This window comes from Rhineura floridana, chromosome 5 (genome assembly GCF_030035675.1).
Source record: "Rhineura floridana isolate rRhiFlo1 chromosome 5, rRhiFlo1.hap2, whole genome shotgun sequence".
Classification (NCBI taxonomy): domain Eukaryota; kingdom Metazoa; phylum Chordata; class Lepidosauria; order Squamata; family Rhineuridae; genus Rhineura; species Rhineura floridana.
Window position 1 is genome coordinate 77,410,261 of NC_084484.1, and position 19,869 is coordinate 77,430,129.

Below are 19,869 nucleotides of genomic sequence, written 5' to 3' on the forward strand. Positions count from 1 at the left end.
AAAGTAAATCAAACATATTTAAAATGACTCTCTGAACTCATATCAACTGTCTTAATAGTGTTGCTTCCTCCCTGCTAAAACAAGATCAGCAGATCACGTCTTGTTTCTGTTATTTGGGCAGATTGCAGTTGTTGCCACCACTCACCATATGCTCAGAGGCACATGTTCCCAAATTTTTGCAAGCTACACAGGAAGTGGATTGGGAAAGACCAAGCCAAATTGTGTTTGACAAATTTGTAGGGCAGTACAATATCTCAGAGAGGAAGTCAGATCTCCTGCTCCCCGGTGCATTCACTATAGCCGCCCAATTTCCTTGCTTTTTAAAGTTTGATAGAAATATCTATTGGGTATAGGTACATTCTCAAACCAAAAGGTTTTTTGCCTGTTAGAGAATTTCTCTGCTTATTAATCCTTGAGGTAAGAAATGGGATCCTGAGCAAGTTTGTTGAGAATGGATTGATCATTCGCATGCTTATTGAGTTCAATGGGATTTACTCCCTTGCAATCATGCTTAGGATATGTGAAACTCAGCACGGGGAGGATGGGGAGGGGAGGAGGAGGAAGGGCAGAGGTAGGAGAGAAGGAGTGAGGGGAGGAGGAAGGGCAGAGGGGAGGAGGAGGATGGGAACAGGTGGAAAGGGGAGGGGAGGGAGAGCAGGTTTGATCATTTGCATGCTTATTGAGCTCAGTGGGATTTACTCTGGTGCAACCATGCTTAGAATAAGTGAAAATGACCTGGGGGGGGGAGGAGGTAGGTAGGGCTGGAGTGGGTAGAGGAGGAGGAAGAAAGAAGAGGAGAGGGGAGGAAGAAGGGAGGAGGGAGAGGGAAATGAGAGAGAGGGAAGGAGAGGGGAGAGGGGGAGGGGAAAGTCAGACCTGATCATTTGTATGCTTATTGAGTTGGGTTTATTCCCATGCAATCATGCTTAGAATAGATAACACTGATCATGGAGGGGGGGAGGAGACAGGAGAGAGAAAGAGAAAGGGTAGGGCACAAGGGAAGGGGGAGGGGATTGGAAGGGGATGGGGATGAGAAGGGAAGGGGCAAAACGGAGAGATAGGAAGAGCAGGGGAGGCCAGGTTTGATCATTTGCATGCTTATTGAGTTGAGTGGAATTTATTCCTGTACGATCATGCTTAGGATAGGTGAAACTGACTTGGGACGGGGCAGGGAGGGTGGAGGAGAGGAAAGGGGGAGGGAAGGGGGTGAGTAAGGAGGAAGGGGGAGAGAAGATGGAGGGAAGGGGAGGAGTTTGGATGGGTGGGCACTGGGCAGAGGGAAAGCCCCTTTCCTTTCCAAAAGGAAAACATTGTGAACAGTATCATATTTGTCAGGGTTTCCCGCACCTTTTTATTTTGCAGCAGACGCATCTATTCTCCTACCCAAATTTAAACCAAAGCTCTCATTGGCCACATCAACACCAGACCTTTATTTCACTTTAGGCAGTCATGGCTTCCCCCAAAGAGGTGTAGTTTGTGAAGGGTGCTGAAAGTTGCTAGGATAGGCCTTATTCCCCTCACAGAGCTACAATCTCCAGAAGAGGGGCTGACTGCTAAACCACTCTGGCCACTTGATCTCTGTCAAGGGAATAGGAGTCTCCTAACAACTCTCAGCACCTTTCACAAACTACACTTCCCAGGATTCTTTAGAGGAAGCCATGGCTGTCTAAAGTGAAATAAACGTCTGTCATGGGTGTGGCTGTGACGTCCTTCCCCAGCACCACCTGTGAAGCTCTCACTTGTGGCTACCAGCAGACAGGAACATCAGGTTTTCCTCTTACCCTTTTCAGCTCTAGCACAGATTCAAGTAATCCCACTGCTAGGCAGCACTACCAGTCACTTTCTGTAACCCAGACTCCCAGAGACTTTGCCTAAGTCTCTCTATAGCTTGTTAGTTTGTGACTGTATGCCTATGCTGTTCCCAACCCTCTTGTATCTTTATATTTAAAGCATACAACTCTGGGTTGCTCTGGATACGTGACTTGTTACAATCTCTCCCTTCACCGCTGCCACCATTAGATACAGTTTCTGTTCAGCCTTGGTAATTACCTTGCCCTCCCTTCTGGTCTGTATATTTCCCCAGCCAAGGATCAGGCCTTTGGTAAACCAAATAAGTATTTATTAAATATCAGAAATAACAAGATTACTGAAGGAATGTTTCACAAGCGTATGGTTTCATCTATATTCTGTTAGGTACTTGACTTTTTACTAATTGCCTCAGAACTCCGACTCATTCTCAACCCACCACCTCCAAACCTCCAACCTCTCTCTCAACCTCTCAAAGACACCACCTCAACCACAACCTCCCAGATTCAACTGTCATTCTTCCATTTATACTCCCAGCTATTCAAACACTCAGCCAATCATCCAGCATTCTACTGCTCATGTACTCCCCCCTCCTCTTTCACTCCACTTACCATATGTCTTCTATATAAACAGCACTTACCATATTTACAATATAAGCAGGAACATCACAGTGGCCACCTGATTAGCCAAGCCAAACAGGTGTGAGTCTGGCTTTTAGAACACTGACAGTTGGTTCTTACTGAGCATGCCCGGCATTATAATAGACTTCAATGTTAAATTTCTTCAATTAATTAAAAATCAGCTAGGCATTTTTTTAACTTTTAAATTGCAGAAGATGAAGGTTAGAGTATGGGGCAAAGTCAGTAATAGGATTACAGGTACTCTGTGAACATGGCTGATTTTTAATTAATATCAACAGATTATGAGACCACTGACAGAAAAAAGTCCAACAGGGGTCTGGATTTTTTTCTCTTGTTTTATACTTTGAACTCTCGATTCTCTCTGGCTGTTTTGTGCCATGAAAACTCAGAGGGTTGTTAAGCAAGCATTTCTGAGTTCAGGACTATATGTTATGTAAGGTTTTGTTTTGAAATGTGCTTATGGGAAGCAGCAGAATGGTATGGGGGTATTTTCAATTTAACATTGTGGAATGCGAAAACTCCATGCTGGCTATAGTTTACAGCCCTCTCGTGGCTGTATAATTAAGTGAAAATTGTTAGTAAATCTTAGCAAAATGATCATTTTAGGGACCTTCTGGATGTTATCTAATCATTTTTTTCACTTAATAGTGCTATGGAAAAACAATTTTACATCTTCTAGAAGATGTCTATAGCTGGCTTCCTCTTGCAACTATAATTGACAGCAAAGTTCTTATTTTACATGGAGGGATATCGGATAGTACTGATTTGAATTTCCTGAATTTATTTCAGAGAAACAAGGTAAGATGTTACACTTGCAAGTCGCTCTTTTTATTCACTTCTGCTATTTTTTGGTTCTAAGCCAGCTCACTAACAAATAAATGCTATTGAAATCTGTTATTGAAATCTATGAGAATTAAGCCTGCATATCCTGTTCTTTTAAATAAAAATGCCATAGCATTTTGAAGATTCAAAGAAACTAAGCTAATAAAACACAACAAACACTTCAGCTTGTTGCATCATGCAGGTCTCACATTAATTTCACTTTCTCTGGACTGTACCTTAAGGCTACAATTCTATACTCGCTTACACAGTGGGGCTTTCTTCTGGGCAGACATGCATCAAGTTGCATTGTAAGATTTTAGAGTAGGGCTGATATTTTAAGTGGTTAATTATGTCAGTTTTAGTCAGTTAATCAATTAACTTTATCAATTAGATTTGCATAGGAGTAAAAAACAACTTTTTTCACTGATTCACGTTAAAACTTTAGAGTAGGGTTGATATTTTAGGTGGTTAATTATGTCCGTTTTAGTCAATTAATCAATTAACTTTATCAATTAGGTTTGCCTAGGAGTAAAAAAAAAATTCTGAAGAAAAAAACATCCTTTGTTTTAAGATGATGCACATGTGTCATATCAGGTGTCAATTTAGAAGAGACCTTTTTTCTGTGTGTAACAGAAGTGGAATAGTTTTTATAAACACTTGTATAAAATAGTTTAAAAAAGAAAGAAAAGAAATTACTGTTCGTTTAACTGATGAAAGGTTTTTTTTAAATCAATTAACAGGTTCAGGGATGGGGAACCTGTGGCCCCTCAGATGTTGCTGGACCTATAGCTCCCATCAATCGTGACCAGGAATAGCTCGCCTTGTGGAGGACTTGACCTGCAGCAATAGCCTCCCAGCAGCATTGTTGCTGATGCTTACTGGGAAGGAGAGGGAAGGGGTGCAAGGTGGCAATGAGGTCTGGGCTGTACAGATGCACCAGCAGAGCTAGTCCAGTCCTCATGTCATGGCAGTGTACCCATATAGCCCTGCTCTCCCTGCTACCGCACTCCTCCCCTGCTCAGTAAGTGACAGCGGCTCCCCCACACACACCTGGAGACTATTGCTGAAGCTCTGCACCACTGGGTGAGCCACTCCTGTTTTTGACCACTGACCATGCTGGCTTAGGCTGATGGGAATTGGGAGTCCAACAACGCCTGTAGGGCTACAGGTTCCCCACCCTGATGTAACTGCTTAAACATTGCAACCCTAGTTTACTTTCAGGGCTAGGGTAATTTGTTTTTATGTGAATCTCCGTTATGACCTACACCTAATACTTCAGAACCAGATGAGTTACTACCAGATATATCTGGTAGAGCTGTAACTATAGTGTCGTTTTCAGAGAGAAATTCTATGCAACAGAATTCTGTAATATGTATGTGCCACTCTACACCAATAAATATACTCTGAGGATGGTGATCATGAATTTTGTCTTCATAGCTGAAGTCTGTGCTGAAACCAGTGAAGTCAAATACAGAGACAATGTATGAGCCACAAGGAACTAGTCTCACAGAAACCTGTTCCCACCTAATGGAAGTCAAGAAGTCCCTCTCTGGGCAGGACATCTCTGTCAAAGAAGCCATGAGGTCCACATCAGCATCTAGCGAGAGAAGACAATACAGCAGGGAAGTGTCTGATGCCAAAGAGCATCTTGACAACCTCCCTGACAGACCCAGTTCTAGTCCCCTTCTGGAGGTGCAATATCTTAAGCCTCACAGTGTTACTGCACCGTACACATCCTCAGAATTAACAACGAAGGAGTGGAAGCAAGTATGCTGAAGCTGTACATAGTCACCCCTCCCACAAAAAAAGGCTATTAAGATGTCAAAATTTGAGAAATGTTGAAGAAATGGAAACAAGCTTTTAAGATAAAGTAATGGGGATACTAATTACTTCCATATCAAATGGTGTTTGCTAGAAGCCTGCAGCCAAATAAATTGGCTAGTTAGTTAAAGTCAGTACATGAATACCCTTCATGTGTTGGGGGGTTGGGTTGAGCTCCACTTCCTTGCTGGATGCATGTTTTACGAGCATCAGAAGAGGCCCTACCACATACAGGCATACCCCACTTAATGTCGCTTCACTTAACGTCACCTCGCTATAACGTACATGCTCCATACGTCCCCATACCCCGCTTAACGTTCGCGTGCTTCGCAATAACGTACACTTTATTGGCATGAAGCTGCTGCCATCTAGTGGTGATTGCATGCAGTACAAGTGAAGGCAGTTGCTTCACTTAACGTTTATTTTCGCTTACAGTATACTCTCCAGTCCCATTGTGAACGTTATAGTGGGGTATACCTGTATTGTGTAGAGCTTCTTCATGAGGGGTTATCCTGATTGCCTCACCTCCTCTGAATGAGCTCTAACTGTATAAATCTGTGTGCTCATAGGGTCTCCTCATACTTGCCAAGCTTGAGGCCAGTGGGTGTGATCCTCCTCTCTCTGTCAACATGTGAGGGGAGTTTGTTTGAATGCTTTTTATGTATAATACAGTCTGAGTTTTCTGTGCTCTTATCCACAAGCCTCATTCATTGACTTTTCCCTCAGGTTTCTGTTTTTGCAATTAAATGCCTTTTTTGACTTCTTCCTTAGCCACCTTGCCTCTGGACTGCCTACCCTTTAGCTTCCTTGGAACCTCTTCTCAGATAACAAGGTGCTTCCAGACCATTGCTATTTTGGGGTGTGATTCAATCACATATTGGCATATTCAGGTTGCACAATTATAGTTGATTGGGAAGTCTAGTGCAACAAACCTGCTTCCCCCCCAAAAAACTGGAGTTTTCGTGATAAGGAAAGTGATGGAGAAATGCACTGCTTTGATGCAACATTATCTAATCTCCCCACAAAGAAATTAGAATGAATGCTCTTCAGATAGTCAACATCATCTAATCTCCCTGCAAACAAACAGGATGAATGCTCAGTAAGATCATCCAGAAGTGCCCTTAGTCTTTGTGAGGTTTAATTCCAGCCAAATGGAAAACTTTCCTTCCGTCAGAGAAACTTAACTACATTCATCATGATACTATTGAGTGAGCCAACATTCTGTGCCACCACCAACTTATCTAGTCAGTGACTTAAGGTTTCGCCACCACAAGTACAATAAAATCTAGATTGTTTTGGACTAAACTCAGTAAGGATTTTTTTTCTCCTACTTGATGATCAGTATTTCTTTCAAACTCTGATTTTAAGGCATTATACCATTGATAGATAGTCACTAGCAATTTTTTTGCTGTTGAAAGGTGGTGGATATTCTCTGGAGTGATCCTAAACATCAAAATGGATGTACACCAAACAAATTTCGAGGAGGCGGTTGCTACTTTGGACCAGATGTTACTGCCACGTTGCTAAAACGTTATAATTTGAAAATGCTCATCAGGTCACATGAATGCAAACAGGAAGGCTATGAGATAAGCCATAATGGAAAGGTAATCAACAGAAGCAGCAGTTTACAGATTAAATTTTACTGTGACTTTTACAGTTGTGATAATTTATTTAATTTTTTTATTCAGATAATTTTTATCCCACTCTTCAGCCACAATAAGCTCCCAGAGTGATTTACAAATGTGAATGGTAAGACAGCCCTTGCCTTTTCTGGGTAGGGTGGGAGTTTCTATCTGCCAGAAACAAATCATATTTGTCTGGTACTTGGGATCAGCACAGTGTCCAATTGCCTCCTGTTATTGCTCCTTTCTTCCCCATGAAAACCTGTGAATGAAGGGATTAGTTTGTGCACCTAATTTCAGGGGGAGGGACCTAACAAAGAGAGGAAAGTAGATGAAGGGCCGTGGCTCAGTGACAGAGCATCAGAAGGCCCCAGGTGCAGTCCAGGAAGGGCTGGGAGAGGCCCCAATCTGAAAAGCTGGAGACCCAGAGCCAGCCAATGTGGACAACACTGAGCTAGATGGCCCAAGGGTCTGCCTCAGGATAAGGCAGCTTCCTGTGTTTCTATGTCTGTTCCACAACTAGTTTGTCAATTCATGGTTCTCTTAGGTAGCCTTGCAACCGTTTCAGCCTGCATGTGCCATTCTTTCTTTCTCTCCTCCGCTTTCTGTCTCTCTCTTCTGTCTGCCATATTTAATAATATGATTATTATGAAACAGCAGGAGTAACAGAAGCTGGGATTTTCCCATCCCTTTTCTTAAATGTTTCTATCAGGACTCGCCTAAGACATTTTGCTACCGAAGGTGGAGCAGGGCTCCCTCAGCATCCCCACAAGGCAAGCTACATAAGAACCAAGGCCTATCAAGTTATTTTGGCACTTGAAGCAGAAAGTCCCACAAGCTCTTCTGCAATATAATAAATTAAATAAGTAACATTTGCTGCCCTTTCATTATACCCCAAATCAGCTCACCGAGTAACTGCCTCATTCTGCTTATTGGTAGGGTCAGCTGACCCTGGTTCCTATCTTTGCTTCTCCCTCCTTATTTTCCATTGAGACATTTCAAGACATGTGGTGCCCCTCTACACTTCATTAAATGGCTTGGGAAGATAAGATTATTTATTGGAGAGAGTAGATGCAGATGTGAAGCTAATCCTTCGCTGAACTCAGCAGAAGAGCTCTGCGTGTTTATCACATGGAGCTATTTTCTTCATTGTCCTGGAGAAAGAAGTTGTCCCCAGGACCTGAATTATGATTTTTGCTATAGCCTGAGACCCATGACTCTTGAATACAAAAAAGATGTCAATTTCCCAGCTCAGCCTCAGCCATGGACAGGGCTGCTTGTATGCTCTTTTCTATAGCAGGAAGTGTGTGGTCACAATATTCTACAGCCTTTGTCATGCCTTTTTTGCATATTGCTTGGTTAAGTTTGCAACTTGTTTCTTGGGGAGGAACCTAAACAGCTTGAAATCCTCATTACTTAAATTAAATTTTTGTTTCCTTTAAAAAATCAGGTTGTCACTATTTTTTCTGCCTCAAACTACTATGAAGAGGGAAGCAATCGTGGGGCTTACATCAAACTCAATCCAGATCTGATCCCCCGTTTTGTTCAGTATCAAGTCAGCAAATCTACATGTAAACAGACACTTCATCAGAGGTAAGATAAGGAATGCAAAACTGTCTATCAGTGTACATGGTGTCAACAATTGTTGGGAGACCAACCTTTGTTATTTATATATTACTAAATTTATATCTCACACCTTCCTCCAAAGGAGCCCAGGGCTTATTGCTTGGGGATAGTTTGGAATGGCAGGCTGAAGTTCCTGTGAATAAAGCTAAAAATCTCCTGTCTTTGGAAGTTGATCCTTTCCAGCTGGTGAGAAGGTTGGGAAATGGCACAGTTTGAATTGAGGGACAGAGAGAAAAAAATGAAAATTTTAGCTGCAGTTAGCTAAAGGAGGGGTACAGCCTTGTGGGCCTGAAACAGTGGCTGTCTAGGAATCAGGTACAAGATTAGCAGGTGTACTGCCTGTTTTCAGGACACTGCTTGCTCCTAATAATCTCCCCTTGTATATTTGTAAATATATATTGTTAACAAGACCATAAATGGCCAGTATTCACTTGTCCAAAGGAAATGAACCTCAGCTTCTTGCTGCTTGGGCAAATGGCTATTATAAAGCGCTTATTTATTTGTTTGTTTATTACTTGATTTATATCCTGCCCTTCCTCCCAACAGGAGCCCAGGGCAGCAAACAAAAGCACTAAAAACACTTTAAAACATCATAAAAACAGACTTTAAAATACATTAAAACAAAACATCTTTAGAAACATTTTTTAAAAGCTTTCAAGACATCTTTTTTTAAAAAAGTTAAAAACATATTTTTTTTAACAAAAAGGGTTTAAAAACATATTAAAAAGAAATTCCAACACAGATGAAGACTGGGATAAGGCCTCAACTTAAAAGGCTTATTGAAAGAGGAAGGTCTTCAGTAGGCGCTGAAAAGAGATGGTGCCTGTCTAATATTTAAGGGTGGGGAATTCCACAGGGTAGGTGCTGCCACACTAAAGGTCCAATTCCTATGTTGTACAGAATGGACCTCCTGATAAGATGGTATCTGCAGGAAGCCCTCACCTGCAGAGTGCAGTGATTGACTGGGTATATAAGGGATAAGATGGTCTTTCAGGTATCCTGGTTCCAAGCTGTAGAGGGCTTTATACACCAAAATGGGAACCTTGAACTGGGCCCAGTAGGAAATGGGCAAACAGTGCAATTCTTTCAGCAGCAGGGTTGACATGTTGGTGATACCCTGCCCCAGTGAGCAGTCTCGCCACCACATTTTGTACCAGCTACAGCTTCCAGACCAACTTCAAGGGCAGACTCACATAGAGCGCATTACAGTAATCCAGCCTGAAGGTTACCAGTGCATGGACAACAGTGGTCAGGCTATCCTGGTCCAGAAATGGCTGCAGGTTTCTTACCAGCCGAAGCTGGTAAAAGGCACTCCTAGCCACTGAGGTCACCTGGGCCTCTAGCAACAAAGATGGATCCAGGAACACCCCCAGACTACAGTCCTGCTCTTTCAGAGGGAGTACGACCACATCCAAAGCAGGCAACTGACCAATTATCTGAACTCGGGAACCCCCAACCCACAGTGCCTCCATCTTGCTAGGATTCAGACTCAGTTTATTGGCCCTCACCCAGGGGTCCAGAGCTTGCACAGCCTCTCCCGATTCAGATGTTACAAAGAAATAGAGCTGGGTATCATCAGCGTACTGCTGACACCTCACCCCAAATCTCCTGATGACCGCTCCCAAGGGCTTCATATAGATGTTAAACAGCATGGGGGACAAGATAGTACCCTGTGGCACCCCACAGCGCAACTGCCAAGGGGCCGAAAGACAATCACCCAATGCTATTCTCTGAAAAAGACCTTGGAGATAGGATTGGAACCACTGTAAAACAGTGCCTCCAATACCCATCTCACCAAGTTGGCCCAGAAGGATACCATGGTCAATGGTATCAAATGCTACCGAGAGATCAAGTAAGCATAACAGGGTCGCACTTCCCCTGTCCTTTTCCCGATTAGGGTCATCCATCGGGGCGACCAAGGCTGATTCAGTCCCATAACCAGGCCTGAACCCAGACTGGAATGGTTCAAGATAATCTGTTTCATCCAAGAGTACTTGCAATTGCTGCACCACAACCCTCTCAGTCACCTTCCCTAAGAAGGGGGCATTTGCGACGTGTCGGTAATTGTTGCAGACCAATGGGTCCAGGGTGGTCTTTCTCAGGAGCAGTTGGATCACCGCCTCTTTCAGGGTGGCTGGAAACATTCCCTCCTGCAATGATGCGTTGACCACACCCTGGGTGCACTTGGTCAAACCCCCTCGGCAAGCTTTAATAAGCCAAGAAGGGCAACGGTTGAGGGGACACGTTGCTGGCCACATCATCACAAGCGCCTTGTCTACGTCATCAGGCTGCATCAACTGAAACCATTCCTAAGAAGTTACAGCAGCCATTGCACTGGACACCTCATTGGGGACTACAGCAGATGTGGATGGGGCATCAAGATTGCTACGGAGGCGAGCAACTTTACCCTCAAAGTGCCTTGCAAACAATTCACAGTGGGCCCCCGAAGGGTCTAAACAACAACAAAGTGGCCTGAACCTATTAGCCCTTCCATGGACATACAAAATGCAATTCTTCAGGTGACCAAAACACATGTAGACTGGGCTGAACAGAACTCTCCTGTCCCCAGCTGGGTGGGCTGTCTGACAGGCCATGTTTGCCTTTGCAGACTGTTTGTTCCAAGGTGGGCCCTCTCCTGAAGGAATTGCAATCTTGTTTTCACCCAGGTCACTAGCATGCAGATTACTCTTATGGAAAACATGTATTACAGCTGCACACAGAGACCTTGGGGAGAATGATCTATGCATTACTGTAGGGGAGAAATAGCAAGTGGGCCTGTATTGGAATGAATGGTCTAGCTGCGATGTTGTATGCTTGGCAATAGTTGCACTCTATTTCTGCAACTATTCTGAGTTTCTCTAACATAGTTTTAGGCTTTTGCAGGCTTTCTAACTGGATTCTGTACATACCACAGATCCATTTTATCCGGTTACTTAATGAGTTTAGAGCTTTGTATTGTCCTGTACTAACTAGGAGATGGCAATTCAGATTTTCTTAAGTAGCGAAAGTTGATGGAGGAAATTAGTTATATACTGACCTAACCTTAAATATTCAGAGAGATTTTGATTCATTACCTTCTTAATCACTTTCTTCCTTTGCAGGGTGACTACAATTGAGCTGTCTGCCTTAAAGTGTTTGCGAGAGAAACTTTACACACACAAATCAGAACTGATTGCAGCTTTTAGACAGTATGATTCGAATTATACAGGTAACACAATTTGAAAGCAATGCCTGCAAAGTTGCTCTATTTCATTGTAATGTGAACAACTCAGTGACTCCATTTATGGCAAATCAGTAGGAAGTAAATCAGCAGGCAAATCAACAGAAAGTGGAGGATAGAAGCAGACAGACAGAGCTGTGGAATTATAGTCATAAACTGTGGGATTATTGTTAAGAAATAGATTTAAACTAGAAGTGCCAGTATCATAATGTCCTTTATATAAATCTATGGTACATCCATATCTGGAATATTGCATGCAGTTTGATTACTCCCATTTCAAAAAGAATAATGTAGAGATGAAAAAGGCACAGAAAAAGGGCAACCAAAATTATCAGGAAGTCTGGATCACCATCCCTACAAAGCAAGGCTAAAATATTTGAGACTCTTAGAATAAAAATGATTGGGGGGGGTAGTCAGATAGACGTTCATAAAATATTGCATAGTGTGAAGAAAGTGGATAGAGGGATATATTTGTCCTGCTCTCATAACACTAAAACTTAGGGCCATCTCATGGGATTGATTGGCAGTAGAATCTGAATGGAGATTTTCACACAAAACATAACTGACATGGAATTTGCTGCAAGAGGACATTAACATTATTAGCCAAGTTCACAGAAAATAGGTCTGTCAGCAGTTATTGGCCTAAATGGAGCCTCCAAATTCAGAGGCAGTATGACTCTAAAAACAAGTTGCTGCAGGTCAAATAGAAGAGAATGGCTAATGAGTTCATGTCCTGTTTACGGGTTTCCTAGAAGGATTTGGCTGGTCACTGATTTCCAAAATAAGATGCTGTATAGATGGGCCCAGGGTCTGATCTAGGAGGACTCTAAGATCTGACTAGCTGGACTCCCCAAAGAGCTAATTCAGACAGTAAGTATGTGTGTGGAACAGGTCTCCTGGGATTGCATCGTTTCAGGGTCCAAGTGGAGGACCACATGTATGGATTCATGTAAACAACTCCTGAACACAAAATGCCAGTATGCCAGGGAGAATACTAAGAGAGACTAGTTCTTTCGGAAGTTATTCATAGGCAAGGAATGTTCATAGGGTGAGTGGGAAGCATTCACACATGCATTTGCAGGAGGACCAGCTCCATACTTTTGCTTAGTGTGTAGCTAGCCTTTAATCTCTATTTCTAGATAATAAGGGAAGTAGGTCCTGATAACACAGATTGTAAATTGTGATTGCAGTTTCTGGATGAACATATCTAAATAAGACACTGGAACCGGCCTCTTTTAGCCTTGTACTGGAAAATACACAGAGGGCATCAGAGAAACAAAGCATGTCCATCAGCTGAAGGATTAGGGCCCTCTATTTACAGATTAATCTAATCACATTGATGTGAATAGCCAGATCCAGAATCCAGTGGTTAATGCAACTCTGGGATGTATAGAATGCCCCATTTATGTACATAAAGAGAACCCTTTCATGTGTAAAACCAATTTGGATATTAAGCTGCCGTCCTGAATGGGGTGGCAGTCCTTGCAGGCAGCAGAATCCTCCATTGTTTTGCAGTCTTTGTAAAAAGGACATACAGTAGTTGGATTGGGGTATTAATTTTTCAGCTTTCATTTTCAGTGTGCTGTCTTGCAGTGAACAAGTTTCCAGTTAGTATCTTATGTAAAATGTTTAGACAATGTTAGAAAGGGCCCCCCTGGCAGGCTCTCCTCTCCTCTAATGTCCTTAAAGTAATTGCTTTGACCACAAATTGTGTCCATTGACATATATTGGATGGAAATAATTCTATTGTTCTTAAGCTTCTATTTCAGATGGATAAGAGACTATATGTCTTGTCCTGGATCCTTAGATAAGTTTAACTTAAGGATGTTCACAGATGGAAAGAAGGAATGTTTTTCTTCCACCTGCACCTCTTTGGAAGGTGGTGGGATCTCCCCTAGACAATGTGGGTTGAGATGTGGCAGGGGATGCTAGTAGAGTGGGAGATTAGCCAAAATTGGGCTTGGATTCTAAGCTGCTAAATTAAGGAAGTTCATGGAAGGCAAGTTTCTATTACAGTAGGGCCCCACTCATACGGCGGGTTACGTTCCAGACCCCCACCTAAAAGCGAAACCCACCGAAAAGCAGAACTCCTTCAATAAAATGGTGCCCGATGCCTGAAAAACAGCATAAAAGCGGAACAAGTGCCGTATGAATGGGGCCTTACTCTAATTTTAGCCACCGTATTAGCGGAATGCCAAAAAGTGGGCCCTTACTGTTCTATTAAAGAGGATCCTCGACCCTCTGGAGAGGTTTTTCAGAGTGTTGCAGTGGGGAGGAGGGACATAGCATTCCTTTCTGTGAACTTCCTTAAATTGAACTCGTCTTAGGATCCAAGCCATTAAGTTTTGCGGATTTTTTAAATTAGCAATTTTCAATTATTCCAGTGTCTTGACTGTTTTAACTCTGGGGATTTTCCTGCAATCATATGGTCTATTCTCAGTGCAGTGGCTCAATTAAGAAATCATTGTCTCATCTGCTAGGTAGCTTCCTTTTGACCAAGAAATGCTCTTCCTTATTTATTTTGACAGGAAGGATTTCTCCCAGTGAGTGGGCTTCAGCAGTAGAGTCTGTTCTATGTCTTGACCTCCCCTGGAGAACTTTGTGTTCCCAGCTAGTTTATCTGGCCGAGGATGGTAGAGTTGAATATCTTTCATCTTTTGACAATTTAGAAATCAAATTACCCATCAAAGAGGTGAGAAGCCTTAGAAACTGGCTGACCTTTACAACTTGGATGTTTTATAACAGGATTTTTGTAATGTTACTTAATTCTATTTAGATTCTTTGGAAGTTAAAAAAGTTATGAAAATACAACCAGCCTGCATCCTACAGCTGCTATCCTGACAGTTAGGCCCATTTAACTCAATGGAATTTACTTCTTAGAATACATGTTTAAGGGTGCACTGTTAGTGAATTTAATTTTTCTCTGAACTGGCCAATCACACTTTGTGTTGGAATGGAGGAGAAATTTGGTTCATTTAGCATTTTAACGTGAAACTCCTAGATTCACACTTTCACTTTCTGAAACAATATGCAAACCAAAATACAGCTACCACTTATCTGAATTTTGCAATGCTGCAAATAGATTAGTTTATACATTGTGAAAATACAAAAAAAATGCATTGTTAGGGAAATTTGCGTACAAAAATGTGTATATCTGGAGAAGGTTGCACTAAAATGCTGATGAATTTTCATGAGAACTTATTAAAAAAGAATTCGCAACTGATGAAGAATTGTATATAACTGAACTTGAGACTGGAAGAGTAACGAGAAACAAATTGACAGGTTCATCCATCCCTATGTACACCTAGGGCTTTCACATTGGTGGGTATTTAAGATGGAGGTGCTCCTGACCTTTACTGTTCTATAGCCAATAATAAAAAATCAGTGTAGTGTTCTGGAATGTGGCAAACACAATTCTGGCCCTATTGGATTTGATGGCAAAAATCCCACTGACTTAAAATGGACTCACTTGCTTCCCTTAGATTTAAACAAATTAGTAGAAGGCAGGAAACCCATATAGTCACTATGCAGATTTGTTATCTTTACTTATGGTAAAGATATTATTGTGAAGTTTGCATTGCAAGTTTAGGCAATACAGTGCTTTACCATTTTACTGAGGTGATTACAAGAATGATCTCATTTGAAGGTGAGAACATTTAATTTGGTAGCCAAGTAAAAGCTACTGAATATTAAGTGTTTAAGAAAAGTTGAAGTTTTTCCTATACAACTTTTTTTGCCAAGTAGAAATGAAGCTGCATTTTTAAAAACCTGTCCTGTGCTTTCAGGCACATATAAAGCAACTTTATTCAGATCATTGTAGTTTCTAGAAAGAATTTGCATCTAATGGAAGAATGCTATTTCTGTAAGAGTGAAGAAGCTTGTGGCTTCTTCCCCCAACTTTCTCACAGGTTTCCACTGTTACCAGATCTTATTTCTACCAGCTCAGAAGTAGTGAGCAATGAACAGGGTTAATTTTCAGCACCTCCTGATTCTGAACATGTAGCTGCATTCAGATCTTTGTTTAGGTATAGACTCATTAGGTGATGTGATATATGTATAAATGCAGGGCATTGAAAAAAGTAGTGACATAGTTTGCAAAATTGTTTCCTGTGTAATTGTTTCATAGTCAGATTGGATATATTCTGACTTCTGACCAAACATTCTTCAGGTTCAGCCATCTTTGGTGGAAACCCTGTGCAGATACAAAACTGATCTGGAGATAATCTTTAATATGATTGACAAAGATCATTCAGGTATGTTAAAATCATTTTCCAAAATGGTGCATTGGAGTCTGGGGAGGGACATGTGCAGGTAACATATAGGATGCTGCAACAGATGGGTGGTGGTGGAATATTTGTAGCAGCTGCTTGGTTTTCATCAACACTGGAAAACTAAATCAGTGTTTATGTGTGGGAACTAAAAGCAGGACACAATAGTTGGTCCTCCCTGAGTAAGCAAAGCATACTGACTTGTTCCTCCAAATAGAAGGCAGAGACGTCATTTAGGTGGGAAAGGGATGGTCCTCCCAGTGTTTCAGACCAGAGTTCAGCTGCTTCTACATCTCCTGACCATATGCTGGTTCTGTACACTGAGGACTTGGCAATAGTTATACTAATCACTGAGATTGGCATACCTATGTTTGTCAAGCTCTTCCTGTCTCTCTACTCTCCACTAGTCTTAGACTGTACAATGACTTGTTTTGAACAATGATGTGAACATTTTAGCACATATCTGCATAACAATTCTAAATAATGACAGTACGGATCTACACTCTGTTCTAGAAGCAAAGGCACACAATGACTGTGACTTCCACTGCAGCTTCTTTTCTCATGTACCTTGCAACTATAGTGATGGGTTGATGGTGTTGGCAGCTGACATCAGCATCTAAGGGAGTCTGCTTTGTACACATGCAGCATGGCTGTAGTGTTCACTACATTGATCCTTCCCCCTCCTCTTTAACTGCAAGTTACTGAATCTGTGCATTACAGGTGACAGACATTTTTTGCACCTCTCAACCAACACCACATTCCAATGTGCTAGTGTTCAAGGCTCCTAGGTGGTAGTATGAGTGAATGACATCATTGACTTGCTTCACCTCCACAAAGGCATGGATAAGACTCTCCATCCATGTTGGTTTTCTGGCTCTGGGCAGTATGTTAAAGTGGCCAGTTTTTTGTCTCAAAATATTGCTGACGAAGCTTGTGGTAAGATTCTTCCCCACCTTAAATTGCAGTCCAGAGCTTTCTTGTATTTCTAAATTTCCTTTGCTTTATATCTACAGGGTCCCTTTTTGGGTACATGCAATGCCTTCAGTGACGCACCCTTTTCCTTCCTCTTTTAGGTCTTATCTCTGTTGATGAATTCCGTCAGACGTGGAAGCTATTTAACCTGCACCTGAGAATCAATGTAAATGATGAATCCATTGACAGCTTAGCCCGTAGTATTGATTTCAACAAAGATGGTAGCATTGATTTCAATGAATTTCTGGAAGCTTTTCATGTAGTCCATAAAATTGAGAATAGGTACAGTCTCTAAAGAAGCTGGATTCCTGACAAGATTTTTTCATGTCATATTTTGCTAAGAAACATTTGCTGCCTTAATACTGATAAATTGTATTGAGCAGCATTCTTAGAAAACTGTTCAGGGGAGGCACTATGTTATTATATGTAAGAGTTGCTATGTGGCAGAATGCTGCTAATGAGAGAGACAGAAACATACAGATGAAAAAATATGGTTTAAAGATACCATATAAATGATGCTCTGCACAATGACTAATATAGTGCCATATGGAGAATCTCAGGGTTATTCTAATCACTATTCCTTTAGAAAGCTTTTTCATATGCAGCATTTTCCTTATTCTGAAACATACATTAGTGTCAGACAAAAAATCTAACTATGCATGCTATCAAGTATAAAGAATAGTGTAGTTCTTGCTGGCCTAATGGAGTACATATGGCACAGCTGATACTCCCACAATCTTCATGTATGATGTATTTCTATCAGGAACTGTGATTGCTGAGAAATAGCAAACAAGATTTATTATAAAGAATATGTGGGGGCTAATGTAGTTTCCAAGAATACTGATGAGAGATGAAGGCTTAAAAGACATGTAGGTGCACAAATATAAAATATTTGTCATTTTTTGTTGTCCTTGGCTAATCTGTTGTATCAGAAGTTTGTATCTTCTAAATGTGCTGGAAGGAATCCACGTTCCATTCTTACATTTAAAGCAATTATGACTTTTGCATCATGCAGGTCAATTGGGAATTGAAGTCTTAGTAGCGTATGCCTGAAAAGGAATGAACCCAAGAACTGCCTAGGCTACTGAACAACATTAAGAAATTATGAACTGGATGGATAATAAAATACTGGGAACAAACAGATGTAGAAATAGTAATAAGGGAACTATTCACTTGATTTTAAATAGGGAGATGGGATGATGGGATTGTTTTAATAGTATTTATTCCTATGTGAGACTCATGCTTATTCATTATTGTATCCGTCATATAAAAATAATATTCTCATTAAAAATTCATTAACAATTTCACTTGAGAAAAATTGCCACCCCAACCTAGAAATCCATGCATGCAGCAATGCTCAGGAGCTGCCCTCCTTCCTTTTCTCTTTGTTGAACGGAGTGGGTGGGGAAGGGTCAAAACATGTAGTACAGGAGCACAGCCAGTTGTTGAGCTCCCTGCTCTTTGACTGAGGCCAAAACTATATATACAAGGTGATCTATGTTCACCAACGAGTTTTCATACACAGGTTGCCTGTTGCTGCTAGATCCAGCTGAATGTCTGTAGTATACTGACACTGAGGTTGCTTCCCAACAACCTTTTTATTGAGCTTTCATCTTGATTTGTTTCCGGGAAGGTTATGGATGTCCCACCCACAAACTAAAGATAGTCTGGAAGTGCTGCCTGAGTTGAGCCTCTAATTCTTGAAACCAGTACATCCAAATGTAGCTTAGTTTACCAAGGGATAGATATCCTTGTAGAGACTTTGTAAGAAAAGACACCATTTTACTCTTCAAGTAAGCTTTTCAAAAATAATGTCAACAAATCTGAATAGAAATCTGTAGATCTTTTAAAATCTCTTTATTAGTAATTGTAGTTTTGTACTTGATATAGATAAGAGCACTCTTTCAGTTAAATCCCAAGGCATGGTCTGAGGGTACACGTTGCAGCTTCCTTCCTGAAGCTAAGCAGATTTAGACCTGGTCAGTACCTGGAAGGAAGACACCCAAGAATCCTATCCGTACACGATCTTTAGTTCCATGAAGGAAGAAAGTCATTAAATAAATGTACAAATAAGTAAATAAAATGCTTACATAAATACATAATATTTGAAAAAAGAGGTGCTGCAAGTATTCTGGGTTTTCTTGTCTCAGGGCTCTGGTCTTAAAACTCTGCATGTTAAGTCCAATTGTTTGGGATTGGCGTATTACACTTTATATTTAATATTTAACATGTTCAGTGCACCATGATTCAAATGAAGCTCTATGGTTGAAGCCTATTTTAGCATATATTTAAGGAGCTTAAAAAAGAGACAGGCTGTCCACATTGATATACATTCTGATTTCCAAACCAGGATAACATCATACAGTGTAACAAATGCATGTGTGTCACTTCCACAAGAAAACAGGGAAGGTGGGTCAGATACCTCTGCCTGTTCTGAACTTGGAACGTTGATATCAGGACCTCCTTTTATCTGAACTTTGGTTATCCAAACTTTTGGGTTTTATTGTTTCACTATTTCTCTCCCACATGTGGATTCCATACCAGTGTATCCCCATAAACATGCTTGCAACATTCAAGCTTGCTTCAAGTAATACAATGTCCAGCTGTTCATTAGACTTGATAATGCGAGCTCAAGGCCAGTAATATCCTTGAGAGAGGCAACCTGGCTCTAAACATCTGTGCTGGTTTCTGCGGCTGAATTTATTATCAAGAACATATCCCATTGCCAGTGATATATCACTCACTCTCACACACAGAAAATAGATTCAGTTCATGTTAAAAGTCAAATCTATCAAATTCATACTTTCTGAAACAATATGAGAATTGAAACACAGCCATCTTTTGAAATTCAGTTACCTGAATTTTGCAATGTAGTCTTTTTAACCAATTTTTAAAAAAATAAATATATTAGTGAAATAGCGTACAAAAATGCATTATATTAGTGAAAATGTGTACATTTGTCAAAACTGCATACAAAATTAAAATGTGTTTATTTGGAGAAATTCACACCAAAATGCAGAAGTTTTTTTTTAATGTCAAATTCCTGCAGAAATGTGGATTTAAGATTAGAA

The 19,869-nt window shown here is 41.0% G+C and overlaps 1 protein-coding gene across 4 annotated transcripts in view; it reads left to right on the forward strand.

Moving 5' to 3' along the window:
• PPEF1 (protein phosphatase with EF-hand domain 1) overlaps positions 1–18,031 on the forward strand; it is a 60,289-nt gene extending 42,258 nt beyond the window's left edge. For all 4 annotated transcript variants that reach the window (XM_061629435.1, XM_061629436.1, XM_061629437.1 and 1 more), the window contains 8 exons: positions 3,096–3,245; positions 4,707–5,036; positions 6,509–6,694; positions 8,163–8,305; positions 11,440–11,546; positions 14,087–14,250; positions 15,727–15,811; positions 16,900–18,031. In XM_061629435.1, the coding sequence (XP_061485419.1) occupies positions 3,096–3,245; positions 4,707–5,036; positions 6,509–6,694; positions 8,163–8,305; positions 11,440–11,546; positions 14,087–14,250; positions 15,727–15,811; positions 16,900–17,093 (1,359 nt within the window). In that variant the 3' untranslated portion in view covers positions 17,094–18,031. The remainder of the gene's footprint in view (positions 1–3,095; positions 3,246–4,706; positions 5,037–6,508; positions 6,695–8,162; positions 8,306–11,439; positions 11,547–14,086; positions 14,251–15,726; positions 15,812–16,899) is intronic.
• Positions 18,032–19,869: the final 1,838 nt, after the last annotated feature.